Source organism: Plectropomus leopardus, chromosome 8, assembly GCF_008729295.1.
Source record: "Plectropomus leopardus isolate mb chromosome 8, YSFRI_Pleo_2.0, whole genome shotgun sequence".
NCBI lineage: Eukaryota > Metazoa > Chordata > Actinopteri > Perciformes > Serranidae > Plectropomus > Plectropomus leopardus.
The window spans coordinates 32,597,121-32,617,452 of NC_056470.1; the positions used below are offsets into that span (position 1 = coordinate 32,597,121).

Consider the following 20,332-nt stretch of genomic DNA (forward strand, 5'->3'; position numbering starts at 1 on the left):
AAAAAAGAAAAATGTTCAATCAGGCTGGAATAAGAATCAATAACACATCCAAGGTTACAGTAAATATAGTCTGTACAACAAAAGTGCTTTATTTTTGGTCAATGCGTCAAACAAAGTCATCAGTAACAGTGCAAAAAAATCTGTTTCTCTTCAAGAAGTATAAAAAGTTATGAAAAGAAATAACTTTTTTGGTTTCAATATTATTTTGTTAGTGAACAACAGTGATGAAAATATATACATGCATACAACTCAACTCACCTGTGTGTGAAATATTCGGTAATAGAGATTATTTTGATCATAGTGGTAACTGGACAGCTGCATCATTTCGACATGAAGCCATCGTGTCGGTAAAAATGTGACTTCACATGGACTGTCGCTCATTTCTTACATTAAACAGCATTTTGAAACAGTTAATATCTCGTACGTCTTTTGTGTTTAGATACTGGAGAGCACTGGTTTCTCCAGCAGGAGCCGCCGTAGCTCGACGGACAGACAGAGCAAGGTTTTCCGCTCCTATAGGGAGCCTCGCCCACCCAGTTTCCCCTGAAACACAAGTTAATATCACGTTAGCAATTAGGCATTTCATGAAATTTTTTTACATGTTTGAGATAAATACCTATTAAAGGGTAAGACTGACATTATGTTTTATTTTTTAATGAAAATGTTCAATAAAGGACTTGTTTTCATTACCTCCTGCTCGTTCTCCGAACATGAAATACTGATGATTTCTGAATATGTCTGCTTGTTTTCTGACTTATATTTCTATTTTTATTTATTGACATATTTATTTACATCTTATTTTTTAAATAAAAATCTAAATCTGAAATCTGAATCTACATACTTTTCTAGTTGTTGCCAACACTTCGTACATATCCAGTGTTGGTTAACAGATATCCGGGCCGAGATTTCGTCTTCTGTGCACTGGCCTTTGTTTAAAGTCCCATTATCAACTTGAGACGCTAAATTAAAAATTGTCTTTAATCCTTCTTTAGTCCTTGATCCTGCGGCATCTTTGGAGTTGAAAGACGGGTTGATTTAATTCAGCAGCTACTTTTAATCAACTCATCTTTCAACTCCAAAGATGTCGCAGGATCAAGGACAAATTATTTCATTTTTTAAATCTTGTTTACAAAATGACTATTAAATCAACCTTGTACTTTGTATAAACAGGGAATGACGCTCTGTAGACAGATATCTGCACATGAACGCAGATGAATAAATAAACGGCTGACAAAAAAGCTAAATTCTCATGAGATAAGAGCCGATGGGTTCTGAGATTGCATTTCTGCCGATGCATTTCATCTATTTTGCTCGTCACACATAAAGTTTACCTGCATGGAACTAGAGCCCGCTAAAGCGTGCCGGTCAGTACTACTAGGACTATAAACAGACGCCAGAGCACTTCCAAAATCTTGTCCCGTTGCCCACCGATTCTGCATTCATAAGCAGATATCGATTTATAGAGATTAGAGGATCAATAAAGCCCAGTGCCAACTTTGCCTCAGGGCTCCTCAGCAGGTTAATTCAGCAAAATCATCATTTTTTTTAGGTCTTATATATGAGCGAAAGAGAAAAGAGCCAGCTGACTCGTGTGTGTCTCTGACAAAAGTAATGAAATAGATGAACTTTTAGGGAAATAAACTCATTCTTGTTGTCAAGAGTTACATGAGATCGTAAAAAAAGTGCCAGTTTAGCTGTTTTGTATCTGTTTCCCCCCATTTCCGGTTGATTTATCTTCTCATGTAACTCCAGGCAAAAGAGCGTATTTCCCAGCTCTTCTTACTTTATAGAATAGTTGCAGACCAGCAGCGTTGCCTCCCTCCATGTGTGTCCAAACACGAACATGTTCGAACACCTCCTGACAGCACACCCCACTCTGTTGGTGCTCGCCCACACCATCTGAAAGCAAATAAAGGGAAAAACGATAATCTTTAAAAAAAGCATCCCAAAGAAGCAAAAACAGAGTTTAGACATATTCGAGTGATAACAGGATTTTCTCTCAACTCTCTTTGAATGCACAAAATGAACAAACCCATTTCGACACTTTCTCGGTCTCAAAGTAACAAATCTCAGTACCTGAGTGTAGTGAGAGCACACTGATCCTCTGCATCCGTTCGGGTAGGAGAAGTGATGCCTCTCGTTGTACCAGGATTGAACCAGATCAGTGATGGACTGGTACCTGTCACATCCAGCACACATTCAGTCAGTCATCCACACAGAGCTCCATGTGTTTTGATCATGAGACAATAAGACCTGTTTGTTAGTTTGTCTGCACCTTCCTGAAGTGACGGACAGGTTTTGGCCTATATATCTGATGGCCTGTGTCGGACCGTGATCCCAAACACATCGTGAAGCCCAAGAGTCCGCTGAGTTAGCGAGTCCTTCATCCCAGAGCTGTGGAGCAACGAAAGAAGAGGAATCTTTATGTCATTTTGGCTGTGTTCATGCATATGGAATACATTTTGGTAAGACTGTGTATTTTTGTGTAATCTTGGACTTTTCAGCTCAGTTTAGTGGAAACAAAATTGTTACATTAAGACTGTTAAGTGCAAAAAATGCGCCATTGAAACCATTAAACCCATTAAAACTGCAATTTTTTTATCCCACAGCTACCAAAGCATAAAAACATGAATTATATTATTTTTGGGTGTCATTCTGGGCTTTTGATTTGGTTCCCTGGTCTCACTCACAGTGTCTCCTCACCATGAACTCCATATCTGCTGCAGGAGGAAAGACCTGAGAGCGGACTCGGTTGTGATAATCCAGCAGAGCGTTGATCTCTCGGGGTGAAATTGCTCGTTTACGTCTGCTGACGGCTCCGCTGAGCGTCCTCACGTCTGACTGTGTCTCAGCTCTGGTCACGTTGAGCAGCTCTGTGGAGCTCGACAGCACAGCAGCCGCAGCAGCTCCAGTGTGAGGCGTCGTCCACAGGGCGGCGGCCAGCAGGAGCTGAACACAAGCAGCTCCCATCAGAGGCCTGAGGAGGAGGAGGAGGCTGCAGCTGCACCACCTCCCTGCACAACTCTGAGGAGGAGACGAGTTCACATCAGGAGCAGCCTGACAATCATGAAAATCAATGAAAAAATCTCAAACAAGCATGAAGTCTGATAATTACACACAGTCTGTACTGATTTCATCTTATTTTAAACGGAAAATATCAAAACAGGTGGTTCACAATTAATTCAGTTCATTAAAAAAATAATAATAAAAATATTAGAATATTAACTTTAAAAGTTAAATCACATTGCATCTACTGTCCTTCTGCAAATATGTTTTTAAAAAATATACACATTGCACCAGGGATGACTTAATCAAAGTCATTAATCTCTGAACAGGAAAAAAAATCACAAAAAATCACATCTATCTATCTATCTATCTATCTATCTATCTGTCTGTCTGTCTGTCTGTCTGTCTGTCTGTCTGTCTGTCAACCAACATTTCCAAGAATTGCTGCAAAAGTCTCTTAAATAACTTGAGTTAATTTGCAAAAACAGATGAAAGTCATTCTTAAAACGAACCAGCACCGATTTGATTGACATTCTCTGGAGTTCACAGATAAACATGATTTAGTGGAATAAATGAAAACAGAGATTTCCGTTTTTGCAAATGAACCCTTGTAGATAAATTTAAAAAAGTTTACCATACAGTCACAATCTCTTAGAAATAATATTCAACATGTGTAATCAATCAATCAATCAGCAAACACATTTGTTACATAAAAAGAGGACAGAGCCGAGTGTCGTACCTTCATCAGTGGATCCTTTCACAGAGCAGAGACGAGCAGATCCTCACTTCAACGCGAGCCTTTGCAAACAAGCCGAAGTCATGTTTGGCAGAGAGTTTTTACTGGACTGACACAAACCCGAGAGCTGCTTCTTCTTAAACTTACAGTCTGTCTCTGTGTGTCTCTGTCTGTCTCTCCACTGGAGACAAAATCACAACGACAGGAAATACCTCTGAGCGCAAAAATCACAGAATATTTTACCGGCTGGTCTGATTTTTTTCACAACATATATTTGCAAAACCTTTCTTCAGCACTTTTGGAAATAAATAGTTTTTTAACACATCATAATAATTACAATAATTGTATGTATTAGGATATTTTATGATGATATTTCCGTTGTTTATGAATGTACTGTGTTTATAGTAAAATATATGTTACAAAATTACATCTGAATTATAATATGTCTTTCACAGTTCAGCTTTATGGTCATTATACAGTTCAGGATTGCACAATTAAATGAAGCTGTAGTCTCCCTTACACTCCACACACACACAAATGTATACCTTTTTTAAACATACACATCATACATAATTATGCATGTATATATAGCTAACTTATACCTAACTGTTTATTTTCTTTGTAATTTAGTTAATTTTTTATTCCTTTCTTTAGCGCTACTTACATAATCTTTGTTTATTTTATTGCCTATTTTATTGTTTTATTCAATTAAGTCAGATATACACAGAAAATATGTACAGCATATCAGGCCAATGTGAGTATTAGAACTTATAGTGCAAATAGATACTGCTTATGAGTGCCAAATAATTCATTTGAAATTACATTTAGCACACTAATATTGGATCCCTTTATTTGCAATGGCACGTTTTGGCCTCCCTCCTGACCTCAATGATTTTGTTTTAATAAAACGTTCTATAAAATGTTGAAATAAGCACGCCTCGGGGGAAAGACTGAGCACAAGGTAAAATAAACAAAAAAGGAGAAAAGTGGCTGCAGAGCCAGCGTTCATCTCCAGCTGCTGTTGGTTCCAGGAAGGACCACCGATTCCCTGCCATCTGTAATATGCTCTAACAAGAGGACGAGGACACTGCCAAGGTACACTGCAGCACCGGCAGCACCGGCAGCACCGGCAGCACCGGCAGCACCGGCAGCAACACCAGCAACACCAGCACCAGCACCAGCACCAGCACCAGCAGCACCAGCAACACCAGCACCAGCAACACCAGCACCAGCAACACCAGCAGCAACACCAGCAGCACCAGCAACACCAGCAGCACCAGCAACACCAGCAACACCAGCAACACCAGCAGCAACACCAGCAACACCAGCAACACCAGCAACACAAGCAGCACCACCAGCAACACCAGCAGCACCAGCAGCACCAGCAGCAACACCAGCAACACCACTAGCAACCCCAGCAGCACCAGCAGCAACACCAGCAGCACCAGCAACACCAGCAACACAAGCAGCACCAGCAGCAACACCAGCAGCACCAGCAGCAGCAGCAGAAACACCGGCAACAGCACCAGCAGCACCAGCAGCACCAGCAGCACCAGCAGCACCAGCAGCAGCACCTGGCTCTGCAGCTACTGGGGTCAAAGAGGTCACTGGGACCAGTGCTCAGACACACAGAGAACAACTGGAGAATCAAACAAAAGCTCAATTGAAATCTGATGCCATTGTAAAATTACGTCTTGGTTACCATCATGCGACTGGCACCTTTTTGAAACCCACTGCAATCAGTTATTCATACCGCGAACTGTAAATTATATGTTCCTATAACCCACCAGCGCCCACCCAAACTTCTGCAGTGTGTGTGAGATGATTTGAGATAATTGAAAATGTCATCTGGTGTGAGAAATCTCAATTTATGAAACGCTCTGCGTGCACAGAACAAAATGAACTCTCTGACTCTTCCTCTTCAGTTTATGGACGAGGAACCTAATCCATGAAGTTCAACACGGTTTCAAACATTAAACTCAAAAGACGTAACTTTTTCCCAGATACGACACTCAGTTACATAAAATATTATTTGATTCAAACACAGGCATGAACGTATCAGGAGGCCAATAAACTGTTTACTCACATTCTTCGCTGTCATCTCGTCACATCACCATCAGAGCATTCAGGAACTAGAAAAGACAAAATAAATGAAATAGAGATGAGTTATGTTATTAGAAACTGGACATATTGTGCAGGCAGTGTAGGAATAGTAGACAAAATATTCTGAATATTTAAACATAGCCGATATTTTAACACTAACGGCTACGGAAGCCCTAAGTGGCCATACATTCACACATTTTATTCCTCTGTTTTCCTTAGATGAAAAGATAATTTTCTTGAGATCTCATGATAACGAAACTATGTTTTCTCAAGATAACAACAAAATTATTTTGAGATCTTGAGATAACAAAACAATACCGTAGTAGTAGGCTATTCATCAAAATAATTTATTTGAAACATCATACCGTGGAGCAATGTCAAAGGAGCGAGAGAATATCAAACACCGCATCACATGGGGACACGTGATGGCTGTTTGTGTCCAGTTTTGACAAACTGAGTGAGAGGAGCAGACTTAGAGCTGGGCGATAAATCGATAACGATATCAATCGCAATATAACTTTTCCTTGATTATATGAGATGTAGTCGATACAACACATTTGAGCCACGTCCGCTCCGCTGTCATTCTCCGTCAGTGTCTCCAAATGTACACGGTCTCATGGTGGTCTCTCATGGTTACTTCTTCCTATTCCTTTTAAGACATGATATATTTACGTTTGTTTACTTAATGCGTCTGATTGGCATTCTGGTGTTGTTTTTTTTGCTTATATACTGTATATATTTTTTTCTTCTACTTTGTTTGACATGTTGGAAATAAAGATCTTACTACATTAACGCACATGCATGAAATGTTTAACTTTGTTAGACACTGAAAATATTTTAATGTTTGTCCGATGTAAGAGGCCAAAACCTTTCCAAAGCCCATAGTGACATGTGGCGACAGCTGGGAAATCTTCTGTAGCAGAATAGATGAGAAAAAAATCAAAGCAAAGTTAAGTTTGAGAAACCTGATGTTTTTGTGAAGAATATCTTCAAAATTCAGTGATGTCCTGAAATCAAGCATGAGCTGAGCGTGCAACTATTGAGTGGCAACAGTGGTGACATCATATTTATCACTCTGTATCTTTAACTTTGGACATCTTTCACAGCAGGAGACACACAATAACAAACGTCTGCAGGAGCTGCAGGAGCTGCAGTGCTCTGAGCTACATGCTAACAGAAACATGCACATGCTGGCGATGCCACAGGACTGACACTTTGATTTTCAGCTGGAATAATCTGATTTGATATATTAGCATGGTAACATTAGTGAGGCTGATGGGAATTTCCTGAGTTTTCTTTTTGTGTCAGGCAGGCGAGGCCACAGAGATGAGGCCCAGAAGCAGATATGAAGACTTTTGGGACTTTTCGATATTTTGAATGAACTTACAGGCGGCAGGTCCAAGTTCCAGATATCAGGAGGCTGGAAATCAAAGCACGAAGCATCATTGACTCTTTGGCAGGAAATGAGCGGAAAATGGGCCGGTTTTCTGCTGCAGAGCTGATGAGTGGAGGCGGAAACAGGTGATCAGGTGGGTGGAGCAGTCATGTGATTTGGACAGGTGGGAGCGTCTGAGGACATCTGGTGGATGGATGGAGAATAGCAACGCAGGGAGGAATGACAGCAGAGAGAGAAACAGACTTTATATAACATTTAGAAAGATCACAAAAGTTATAACAATAAACCCAAGACTGACCATTTTATGTTTTTTTTCTAATTAAACGTTTTTTATTTAATATTGACTATCTATATCTTTAGTCTGTTTCACAACTTCTTATATCATTTTATTATTTTTAACATATTTATTCATTATTCTACTTTGTGCTGTTATGTCATTTACCTCATATTTATAGCTTGGATATTTTACTTACTTATCTTTAAATATCTATCAATCTATTTATCTATATCTTTCTATTTATAGGTGTTATGCTGCCTCTGGTGTTTCCTTCACTGGTAGTGTTTCCTCAGCTCCTGGTTGTAATGAGTACTCCTGTTTTAAGTGCTTAACTTAATCATATATTCTTGTTTTCATTCATGGGTTTTTAAAAAACTTTATTTATAGCGTTGTTATACAAAAGGAAAATAACATACATCAAGAAGACAAGGAAAGTATCTAAAAAGAAAATAAAGGAGAAGTCAGACAATCATCAAAATCATTTGTATTCACCCTCTGTGGGACATGAAAGCAGATTAAGTTTTCTCACATGTAGTCTGTATGGCACGGCATCATATTTTTCCCACTTTAACGAGCACTTATTCATATTTTATCTTCCGTAGTAGCATCCAAAGTGCACATCTGCTGGGTTCAACATTTAGTTTCAGCAGTGGCCGCATCAGTTTTGTCACATAGTTAATTTTTCTATCATCGCACATCAGCGAGGGGAGAAATGTTAAGCAGCGATATAAAATAGATCCATCAAACTGTTAAAGTGTGCAGACAGAATGACGGATGGTGGAGCGAGCGCAGTTTGTCTGACTAAGGAATAGCTGTCCCTGTGGATTAAACATTTTAGAAAACTCCTGCTGGATGAAATGAAAATCTGAAGGAAACATGAAGGTCCAATGATGCAGCCAGAAAGTACATTTAGAAGGAAGAGAAGGTGGAAGTGTACGGAGGAGCATTAAGGCCAGGCAGGAGTAATATTTTTGAGAGGAGGAAGATTTTTTTTTTCATTATACACGTTGAGAAAAAAGTCGAAATGATGAGAACAAAGTTGAAATGTTGAGAATAATGTTGAAAAACAATGTCAAGAAAAAAGCTGAAATATGGAGAATAATGATGAAAAACAATGTTGAGTAAAAAAGTCAAAATGTTTATAAAAAAGTAGAAAATTCGCAAATAAAGTTGACAAAATTTCGAGAATAAAGTTGAAGTATGTCACACGCGCTGTTTGTAAGTCTCAAAAGGTTGACTTTATTTTTGAAATTTCTTTTCAACTTTATTCTCGAATTTTCTACTTTTTTACCGACATTATATTTTGACTTTAATTTTGACATTTTGACTTTAACCTTGACATTTCGACTTTATTCTCATCATTTTGACTTTTTTCTCTATGTGCATAATGAAAAAAAAATCTTCCTCCTCTCAAAAATACTTCTCCTGCCTGGCCCTAATCCTCTTCCGTAGGACGTGACTGTTGCATACAGAAAAAAAACAGGTTAAAAAGACAGAAAATTGCACGCTGGCATCAAAGCAACACAGTCAGAAAAGCTGCAATAATTTCATTTCTGGTTTCCAGGTTGTAAATGTGGTTATTTCTGCAGGAATGTGAGCAGAGACGTTCCTGCAGGACAGTGAAATGGTTCAGATTTAGCAGAGGATGATTCTCCAGCCAGCCGACACCAGACGGTTTCCCCTGAGAAACTCCCTCACCCTCCTGCAGCATGACATCATCTGTCTGGTTTCGAGACGCTGCAGGGCGTCCGCTTACAAAAGCTCGCTGTGACCTTGTGGTATCTGAAAGGTGACGAGGGGAACTCGGTGGCCTGCTGTATTTGTCTGAGAGGGAACATGAAACAAACCTTGTAACAACTGTATTTGAGGTCCCTGAGCAGCAGTTTTTCAGCTGTCAGTCGGACTTTTAAGCCGTCTGAGCAGCTGGTGTCTCTCACAGAGTTAGAGTCCCTCAAACCTCCTCACACACAGCAGCACTAACACCTGAATTATGGCCCTTTGAATTAGAAGCCAGCGTTTCTGGAAGTGCTACAACGTGTAAAAACTGTGTCAGCTGTGGGTGAAGCTATCCGCTTTTGTCTCAGACAGGAAGAAGATTCACGCTTTAATCAGTGAAGAACTCACAAAGAATTATCACCCGACTTGGTCATGAACGTTACTGAGCAGGCCAGCTGGGCACAGGTCCTACAAAATGTCACTCAAATTAATAATAATAATAATAATAATATTTCATTTTATTTTTATTATCTTTTTTTTTATCATGGGCTGCAGTACGTGTTAATATAATGAACACGTACAGACCCAGAAGACTCAAATTGACCACAAAGAGACAGAAAAAGGACCCCAACGAGTTGCCAAGGAACTACAAAAAGACACAATATAACTACAAAAACAGGCAAAACAACTGCAAAGAGACACAAAGTGACAAAAAAATCACATAACAATCTCAAAGAGAGTAATTTCAACACAAACCAAAGCAATAAAAGAGGCAAAATCCCCACAAAAGTCTACTTCTTGATATTGAGCTGCTACGGAGTCCCTTCTTTATGCTGCTCTTGCATTTTTACATGGAAGTAAATCACCGTGGCAACATGTATGCCGGCATCCCGGTAGCAAAAGTGGCGTGATGGGCATGTTTTGATTGGATTTTTGTCATGGCACTATGTTTTTTAAAGAAAAAAAAATCACAAGAAATTGATTATTTTCAATATACTTCATGCTAAGTAGACTTTTTCCCGGATTGTCACAGTCAGTGATTTACAGCAACAGTGATTGTGACAATGCATCTAGTGGAAACTGCATGCATTTTTTTCATTTGACAAATATGGAGAAAATATGGTGGAAAACACTGAGCAATTCAAGTGCAAAAAATGCACCGTTGAAACCCATTCAAACTGCAATCTGCCAGCAGGACAGGACGTCCTGTCACAAACGCTGTTTCGGCACTGTTACTGCTCCACTGCTGGCTTAAAAGTGAGACAAGTGTGTTTCCCCGATTCTCCGATTGTACTTTTATACAGAACAGAGAGGCGGTATAATAGCACAATATTCCCGTCTTGAATGCGCAGTGTAAAAGGGGCTATCTGTGTGTCCTGGTTCTATGCAGGAGAGGTGGTGGGGCCTTTTGCATGTCTGTGCCCAGGGGCCCACTGTCTCCTAACACACCCATGGACTTAAACACTTTACAGAGCATTTTTAGCGTCTTTTAGCTCGTTGTTTTGGTTTTCCAGCAACTTAACTGTTTTAACTCACTCTCATTTTTGTCGATGCTTTCCAGCAGAAGCAGACAGACGTTTTCAGCAAAAAAAGCTCAGATAAACCGACTATACGCCACCTGCTTTGCACCAAACAGCAGACAGAGAAAGTCAGCAGCCAGCTGGTGAACACAGATCGTTTAGCTGCTAAAGAGACAGATATTTCCCTCCGGAGCCGGCGCAGCGTGCGTATTCATCAGGCGAAACACAACTTCAGATGAATGCTAATGAAGCAGGTAACAAGTTCATCACCACAACTTTATAAGGTCAATGTTGTGTTTAACCCTTTGAAACCTGGATTGACACCAGTTTTCTTTTGCTGCATTCACAAGCTATTTAAACATTTTAAATCCTGAATAAATTGTTATGATTTTAAAAACATGGGGGGGAAAGAAAAGCAACAGAAAGCAGCACAAGAATCCTAAAGCTGATCAAGGTTTCAAAGGGTTAACTGGTCAGTCATAGAGGAAAAAAAACATATTACAATAAGCTTTTTCTGCAGCGTCAGCAGGCGTTTGGACAGTGAAACAGCATGGTCACCTGGCAGCGTCTCCTCCTGACTGTTGGAATAATGTCTGAGCTCAGTCAGAGGAGTTTGTTTGAATAATTCACACTAACATTTTCCACTCTGCACAGCGAAGCCTTTTGATCAACCGGCCAAGATGTCTGCAGGAGAGTTTCACCTCCTTTCTCATGTTTGCTCGAGATTTTCCTCCTCAAAGAGGGTCCGGTCTGTGTTTGCAGTTAGCATGTTCACAGTGGGGATATCTGCAGTCTGGAAGCTGCAGAGCCAAACTGTGAATACTCTATATTTTAATATGCATCAGATTTTTCTCTTTAATCTAACCACAGAAATCCTTTAGAATCAATTCTTTGAGTGAGATGTCTGAACTGTAATATGCAACCATTTCATTTAGATGCTTTTTCCACATCCAGCCAGAGTTTGTAGTTTGGCATCGGTGCTTAAAGAACAATAAGCAGGCGTGCCTGGAAAATGTCATTTCTAAAGGAGGTTTGTTTGCCAAGTGTGAGTGCATCGAGGACAAACTTTGTCCTGCACTCAGATGCTGCAAGCGGAAAGATTCATCTTCCTCCACTACAATCGCAATGACTCAGCAAGTTTGCCATCACCAGCAGCAGCAGCAGCAGCAGCAGCAGCAGCGGTCAATGAGTTTTACACACAGCCAGTGAACATTTATGCAGGTTATTTAGATTTTGTTTTCGCCCATCCTTTATTGAAGCAGCTTGTGCGCAATTGATATACACAATTTTCATTGGTTCCACATTAAAGGAAATAATTACACATAGTATGCAGTTGCTTAACCATTTGAAACCCAAGCAATTTGGCTTAATTTCTTTCAAAAACATGGGAAGAGGGCGAGGAGCAACTTAACAAGAAATGGCAAAAAAATAGCAAGAAATTAGTAAAAGAAATTACAAGAAAATCACCTGAAAATAAGCACAAATAAACCTAACAAAACCCAAACTGCATAAAAACCAAAAGGTTTTAAGGTTTTGAAAGATATCAAATCGCTTTGCTCAGGTTTCAAAGGGTAAAAAATCTATTTTTGACTTTCAGTTTTTTCCACTTGGGCGTGTTTTTGAGCCAGACCTCCCAAATATTTGCAACATTAAAAAGTTTCAAACTGTTTACATTTTGTCTGTGACCATGGTTGCATTGCATTGTGTTGGCCTCTTGTATCGAGGTCAGCGTGCTTCATAAAAGTCGACACCTTGACCCCTGAGTTATATCCACATGCCGCACTAGAGGGCTCCGTCTGAGCAAACATGACCCAGAGCGAGAGACAGGAGTGTCTGAGTGTCTCTCTGCGTCTGTACCAAAATATTTGATCTGAAAGATCTGAGAGATGCTTTATTCTGTTATCTCCATGGTCCTGTTTTTGTTTTTTTTAATTCTAGTTTGTCATTGTAGCCGTAATGGAGCACATTAGACATGATTTGACATCTTGAGATAATTATTTTTAATTGAGGCCGGTTGTTGACTCTGATTTTTCGTGACTTTGTCCCAGCATCTGTCTTGATGTGGAAGGAAGTCAAATCCCTGCCAAAACAACAACAACAAAAAGGACACTAAGGACAAAGTGCAGCACATCCAGCTGCTCTAAGACTACTTCAGATAAATCACAGTAAAGGAAAGTGAAAGTTAAATCTATCATAGACAGGGAGAACTTAAAAAAAACTTTATCTACTCCCTTACACACATTGAAGTGAAATGTTACTTTTAAAACTTGTAAAACCTAGTTTTAAGCTCTTGCTGAGCTCATTTTAATGATTTTACACACTGTACATAGTTCAGTCTGTCACAAAGTCAAAGTCAAAATCAAAAATTCTTTATTGTCATTATTAAAGCACAATGGAAAAGCACAGTATCTCCTGGATACATAAAACAATACTTAAGAGATACGAGTAATAGCAATAAACTAATTATTATTATTATTATTATTTATTATTATTATTATTATTATTGCCTCTCTCCCCCTCTCCTCCCCCTCTCCTCCCCTCTCTCTTTCTCTTTCCTTTTTGCCATGATTGTATTTCATTTGTTATTTACAACATCTATTGCACATCTGTCCGTCCTGGAAGAGGGATCCCTCATCATCCTCTGCCGCTCTTCCTGAGGTTTCTTCATTTTTTTCCCCATTACAGGGGTTCTTTTTTGGGAGTTTTTCCTCATGTGATGTGAGGGTCTAAGGGCAGAGGGATGTTGTAAACTGTACAGCCCACTGAGGCAAACCATGTTTTGTGATAATGGGCTCTATAAATAAAATTGACTTGACTTGACAGAAAAATGCACTGTAGGAATTGAGCGACGCAACATGCCCGAGCGAGCAGATGTAATCTGAATATTAGCTGCTGATTTTAAATCAACTCATCATTCAAGATTCAAAGATGTGATTTAAATGTAATAAATCAACCTTCTACCTTCTTCTACCTTTTATAGCTCTAAAGTAGCAATCTGAATTCATACAGAAGCTTGTTTGTTGTTGTTGACATGTCGTTGCAGGGCCCACTACCTAACGGGCCCCCTCACCCCGTGGGCCCCTATATACCTATATTACGCCCCTGGAGCAGTGCGCTGATCTGAACAGCAGGAGGCGGTACGCAGTTTGACTCGGCGGTTTACGCTCCGCTTTTCAAAACAGAGCGAAGAAGAAGAACACGGCAGCCGAGGAGCCTGATTGGAGGAGCCGCGGTGACGTCAGAGGGCTATCGCCTGGTCAGTTTTCGTCAACATGGCGGCGCTGGATGTCATTGTGGATAACTTGGTGACTCTGTGGAGGATCCCGGCCGTCAGACTCAACTTCCACTGGATTTTTGTGCTGATTTCGGTCGCGGGGTCGATCCTGAAGGAGCTGCAGCTCGTCCCGCAGACATATTTCAGCGCAGCAGAAACGCGTTCAATGTGTGAGTAACGTCTTTGTCAGAATAATGCGGTAATGACGAGAGCTCACCTGACAGGTGAGCGCAGCCACACGAGCTGACCTGATGTCATCCGGACTCTGTTTAATGGAGTTAAAACGCTCAGGTGAAAAAGGTCACAGGTAAACTGGACCTGTGGGGCTGCAGCTGTTTGTTGTGCCCCCTCTGAGTCCGACCCAAACTCTGATGTTTTAGGATTTAATATTAAAAGCACTTATCACTTTATGGTTTTATGTCGAACCTAAGTGTGTTTTAATGTGTTTTAATTATTTTAGCACTTTTTTTTTAAACCTGAAACACATAATTCTGTTTTGAATTATTTATGTTCTTAATTTATAACTGTCATTTATCTTTTGAGCCTATCTAGTATTATTATTATTATTATTATTATTATTATTATTATTATTATTATTATTATTATTATTCAATTTGTTATTATTCTGTTTATTTTTCAAATATTTCCTATTATTCCTTTTTTCCTCATTGTTTTCTCTCTTTTTCCCCCACTTACCCTTTTTTCATGAAGTATTTATGTTACACATTTGACATTACATGCAACATTTTTTGTTATTTAAACGGTCATTTCAACACTACAACTTTGATCAGTGCACCCATACACTGGTAAATCATAGGAGTTACATAACTGATCCTTCCTCTGCCTCTCCTGAGAATGTGGATTTTATTTTATCTTTAAAAAAATTATACGGAAAATTTAAACTATTTTTAACTGGCCTAGTCCTTTTGCACCTGTGCCCTTAACAAACCGAACCACTGAGGTGAGGACTACGCATTAACAGGGGGAAGCACTATTCCCAGGAGCACACTTTGGTACAACAACAGTAAAATCATTATTATGTTGTATAAAATTAAATTATTAAACAGTTCAAAACCAGACAAAAATGTGGTTTAATGAGTCGCTGTTCTCAGTCAGTATCAGTCAGCCTGGTAAATAAATGAGTATAAGACAGTTTTGTTCCTCTGTATGTTGAAGACAGTCTGCTAGATAAGATAAATATGAATTCATCCTGAGGGAATATTATTGTGCAAAAGTAGTGCAAAGTGGGGAAAGGTACAAATATATTAACCCTAAGGGACTGCTGGGCGCATTTTACAAGCTTTTCATTCTTTTTTTATTTTTCATTTTATTTTGTCTGTGTTCATGCATATGGCATACATTTTGGAAAGATTACATATTTTTGTTTAATCTTGGGATTCGCAGCTCAGCCATTACAATAAGTCTGAAAAACACTAAACAAAATGTTTTTTCTCTTTTCATCTTAAAACAAACAACAAACAAGGATCTGCACATTGCCACTTTACAGAAGGGCTGACATCTTTAAATATTACACTGTGGAACCAGTTTAAAAAGTGATGTTTTTGCATCAGAGTGCAGATAATGTGATGAACGTCGTCACTAATCAGCTCTAATAATGAGCGTTATCTAAACACGCTGTTCCTCTTGCAGGTATTTCGTCAAAGTGTCCTGGGGTTGGACGTTGCTGCTGCTGACCCCCTTCCTCCTCCTCTCCAACTCCTCCTTCAGCAGGAGCGTGTCCTTCCTCGGTCGGCGTCTGCTGTCTCTGGCGGTGGCCACAGCCGTCTGGTACGTCTGCACCGAGACCTTCTTCTACATCGAGGACGTGACCGGCTCGTGTTATGAAACCGACACCATGGACGTCATTAACACGGAGTTCACAACCAAAGCCAGCTGCAGGCGGGCCGGCCTCCACTGGCACGGCTACGACATCTCAGGACACTCCTTCATCCTGGCGTACTCTGCGCTCTTCATCGTGGAGGAAACGGCACCGATGGCGTCCCTGAAGACGGCCAGTCTCTCGGCGCTGCCCAGGACGGTCCTCAGCCTGCTGTACGTGGCCTTGAACCTGATCGTGATCGTCTGGGTGTGGATGTTCGCCTGCACCTCTGTTTACTTCCACGACCCGTCCCACAAGTTGCTCGGGACCATCTGCGCCCTGTCGGCGTGGTATCTGACGTATCGGGTTTGGTATCCGAAACCTTTGTCACCTGGACTCCCCCCTCAGCGCCACCCGAAGGAGCAGAAACAACACGCCTAAACTGCAGGTTGTTTTGTTGCTTATGTTCCACAAAACAACACACTACAGCTGATGTTTTCCGTCTCCGGGTCCAAACTGGCCGCGCTATTTTAAGCTATTTTAAGTTATTCCCTCCTCACAGAAAGGTCGTTTTGTACAGGATGGTGTTTGGCAGCTGCTGTTCCCAAAATGACTCGTGGTAATCTGAGACAAAAGCAGGACGCTGCTCTGCTGTCCGGCTTCAGCCGCTCACCTTCAGCCTCCGAGGCGCGCATGATTAACCACCGTTTGTCCCCCCGGTTTGTTGCCTTATTATAACGTTGCACTCGTGGATGAGTAATCGCAGTTTTTTGATGCCCGAGTGGAAACACTTGAATGTTTACAGCTCCAGTTGTAAAGCACTGATAACATGTATTTTTGCAGACCAATGTAAAGTAGTTCTACTTTGTTTTATAGGAAATGCCTTCAGAACAACGTCACATCAGACACGACAGCGGGCTTAAATGATGGAAAGATTTAAACGAGCTGTTACGGATGGTTTGGGGTCACTGTGACTGAGTCAACACTTTATGTAAAGTTTGCTCAGAGGACGTAGAGCTTGTAAAGCAGATAATATATTAAGATCATTTTAAAGTCTCATCGTGCACAGACTGCAGTTGAAAATTATTAAATTGCTCAAATGGCTGGAAGAATTTCCATTATTTTACATTTCGAAATATGTCCATCACAATCTCCTAATGCCCAAAGTTACTAGAGGCAATAGTAAAAAACCCAAATCTGTTCATTTTAAAGTCACATAGTACAAAGAAAGGCAACAAATCCTCACAACTGTAAAAGAGGAAGGAATCAGAGAGCTTTTAAGGTTAAAAAATAACCGATTATTAAAACAGTTGCATGTATTTTTTTGTGGTGATGGAATAATCAGTTAGTTGCTTCAGGTGTCATTTAATTCATTGTCAGCAACACCGTGAAAAGACCGAAACTAGACGGATTCTACCAACAAGTACTGTCAAATATTGACAAAACTTTATTTATCTTAGTCCTCTGTTCTAAAGAGCTCTATTGTTTCCCAAAAAAAGACGATATATTGATATCAGTATTGGTTATCGGTCAAATTATTTGTGAAACATCAGCATATCGGTAAACTGAGATTATTTTAACAGCCTTGTTAAATCATCCTAAAACACTTTTCATTCAAACACAAAATACATTTCAACTAAACAATCTAATTTCGTCTTTCCACTGCTCCAACAATCACCAACCTGTTACGTTATCCCCACCGCTCACAGTCACCATCTTTCTCAGCTCAGCTGCCTGTGACACCAGTGCAGACTGACCTCTGGTGGTGTATGCTGTGCACTACAATACATTGCAATATTACAGCATTTCCATATCAGTTTAATAGAAAGACGCACGTCTGTTTTTGATGGTATTAATAATCATACTGTCAGGGTTTCTAAATACCATCGTAACAACTTTAAAAACCTTTGAAGCCTAATGGATGCCGAAATGTGTTTTCAGTCCCACACGCACCCTCCTGATGCCATAAATACTAGTTTACAAAACTGTATTATTGTGCATGTGAAAATAGTCCAACAAATGCTCTATTTCCTCCTGTTTGAGTAATGTTTGCTAAAAACGTCCAGCTGCCAAGTAATTAAGTTGATTAAAAAAACTGAAAGTTTATTTGTTTTTAAAAATGTACATCCTCAGTAGAAACAGAAGGCTTGAGTGCCAAAGACAGGAGGAAAGCTGTTAAGAATTAAAAGATGGATAGATATTTGTTGGTTTTGGTCTTTTCATGAAATTTGTTGACAGATCACATAACGCCAGCCACATTCTGTAATAGGGGATTTTGGGAAACTTGGGTGTATATAAATCATATTGCTAAGAGTGTTAATTTACAATGTCACAAGCAAACGACTGTTTTCTAGCTCTCATGTGTGGATTTTTATAATGTGTGAAGAACATTATTGCAAGCTCAGTGCAGGTAACACGATGGTGGTTTCTGGTTTAGAAAAAACAAAATTAAAAAACAGGATCTGTGTATTCCATTTTCATTATTTATTTGTCATTGATGGCAACTGAATAAATTAAGGCTTATGAACAAACATCATAAAAAGCACCATAAATAAATGCATATATATAGAAATATAAAAAATAAAAAGTAAAAAATAAAAAAATACTATAGTGAAATATAATGGCCACAAATCACAACTAGGATTTCTCGACTCAAAACTCTTTGCGTGTGTTCAAAGAAGTACAGATCGGACCCGTCGGGTAGCGCGATCTCAGTCCGGAGAAGCGGTGGAGTCGTAACAGGTGTGCTCGCAGTGATCGAAAAGCGTTCGCAGTGATCGGCTGGTTATGAAGTTTCTTGACGTTTCCCTCCCAAAGCATTTGTCAGTTAAAATAAGTAAATGTCTGAGGATCAAAAAAGTCAACAAAAATAGCTAATTTTATGACTAAATTGTATCAGTAAATAGTATTTTACACCTTTGCGTGTCCTGCTTGCTTCAAAACTTTGAAAAAAATCCATACATATTTTGTTTTAATCTTCTCTTTTGTGCGATTTACGTCACTGCTGCTCATGCAACAACAGTTTGAAATAACCTCCCCGTTTCCTTAAATCTGTATGGCTATACTGCACTCTCAAAACATGAAACTGGACACAATGAACTACATCTTCTACACTTATTCTCTGCATGAAAAATCAAATTTCTTATCAGATGTGACACAGCAAGGAGATGCTGCTATTAAAGGAGCATTGATCGTCGTCTTTGGTTCAACGTTTTCTGCCACAGATGCAGCTAATCAGGAGAATACAGGGAGAATCTAACTGAAAAAATAAAAACCTTCATTATCCGAGGCTTGTGCAGAAGCTGTACTGTGAGTCCTTAACTGCAAGAAAAGTCTGTATAACCAGCCTTAAAACCAAAAGCAGCTTACAACTCCAGCCACATAATGAGTTCAAACATAAAGAGCGCGCGGTTCAGGAGCAGAATTATAAACCCCGGAGGTCTGACGAAGAAAAAAAAAAGCAGAAAAAGGCTCCCATTAGGGGTGAACAGAGCGTGGAGCGAGAAAAGTACACTGCATCAACAAACAACGAGACAGCTGGCGAGGCTCGCCGGGGGGAAGGCTTTTTCTTTTCCCCGCCTCTTTTAAAGCCTTTAGATGAGTCAGCTTTTCCTCCTCTGTTCCCCTCATTTTAACCTTTGAGCTCATTAAAAATTCAAATAAATGCGACAATGTATAATTAAAAATATCTTGTCTGTAAAAACAATCTTGCATCTGTCAGGAGGAGTCAGCGACAAACCAACAGCAGTAAAATCCTTTTGCTCAGTATTGCTGAGAGGCCATCTGCACAGCGCAGGTGCTTCAAAGGTTACAATTAGCCAAAAAACACAAAACATTTAGTGGTTCAAATGTTTGGTAGCCATCATAAATTCTGCCTCTGGGCAGTGTCCGTCCGTCACGAAACGCTTACACAATAAGAAAGAACCCATGCAATGAAATATACATCCTAAACCTAATGCAACACTATTGTGCCGTAGATGCAGAATTTACAATTTTACTACCAGTTCAGCCAAAGTGTAACTTTTCAAACACCCAAAGTTTTTGTAACGTCTGAACTCCTGCAAAGAGAGTGACAGTGGACCAGTGTGTGCTGTGTGATCTGTGGTGCTCTAAATAAACTGACTCTTGAGTGTGTCTCTGTGTTAGTGTGTGTGCATGTTTAATTGTGTGTACAGTCAGTTGAAAGAATAGTTTGACATTTTTTTGTAAAAGTACTCACATTTTTTGCAGAGAGTTAGATGAGAAGATTGATGCCACCCTCGTGTCTGCTTGTTAAATTTGATGCAGCAGATTGTTAGCGTAGCGTTAAGACCGGAAAAGGTTTGAGCCAAATTTTCTGTAGTACAATTACTTTAAAGTCACAGTGCAGCACTGAGCATCTGCTTTTCTTAAAAACATACAAAGCATGGAGATTTTTCACAGCAAACATTTTGGCTCGTCACAGCAGGAAAAGCACAGGTGAAACTGATGACACTAACGATGGCT

General features: G+C 39.8%; 2 protein-coding genes across 3 annotated transcripts; one reads left to right on the top strand and one right to left on the bottom strand.

The window, feature by feature from the left end:
• Window positions 1–270: 270 nt before the first annotated feature.
• r3hdml (R3H domain containing-like) lies at window positions 271–7,293 on the bottom strand. Of its 2 annotated transcripts, XM_042491358.1 has the most exons (8): window positions 7,233–7,293; window positions 5,829–5,874; window positions 3,746–3,804; window positions 2,704–3,024; window positions 2,276–2,394; window positions 2,077–2,179; window positions 1,784–1,899; window positions 271–543 (listed from the first exon to the last, which is right to left on the bottom strand). In XM_042491358.1, exons 3-8 carry the CDS (start codon window positions 3,749–3,751, stop codon window positions 411–413), a joined length of 798 nt encoding a protein of 265 aa, XP_042347292.1. In that variant the 5' UTR covers window positions 3,752–3,804; window positions 5,829–5,874; window positions 7,233–7,293; the 3' UTR covers window positions 271–410. The 2 variants fall into 2 exon arrangements, with proteins under 2 accessions (XP_042347292.1, XP_042347293.1); XM_042491359.1 differs by lacking the exons at window positions 5,829–5,874; window positions 7,233–7,293 and having other exon boundaries at window positions 3,746–3,820.
• Window positions 7,294–14,011: 6,718 nt separating this feature from the next.
• On the top strand, window positions 14,012–19,346 carry fitm2 (fat storage inducing transmembrane protein 2). The gene is given in 3 exon segments (XM_042491360.1): window positions 14,012–14,174; window positions 14,177–14,198; window positions 15,679–19,346. Coding segments are annotated over 3 exon segments (780 nt in total). The 5' UTR covers window positions 14,012–14,026; the 3' UTR covers window positions 16,289–19,346.
• The last annotated feature ends 986 nt before the right edge of the window (window positions 19,347–20,332 follow it).

Bases quoted from the DNA above. Each gene is read 5' to 3' on its own strand.
- r3hdml (XM_042491358.1), bottom strand. The intron at 2,180-2,275 runs GTGCAGACAAAC...TGGATGTGACAG, and splicing joins CTGTCCGTCACTTCAGGAAG to GTACCAGTCCATCACTGATC. The intron at 1,900-2,076 runs GTACTGAGATTT...ATTTGCTTTCAG, and splicing joins TGTGCTCTCACTACACTCAG to ATGGTGTGGGCGAGCACCAA.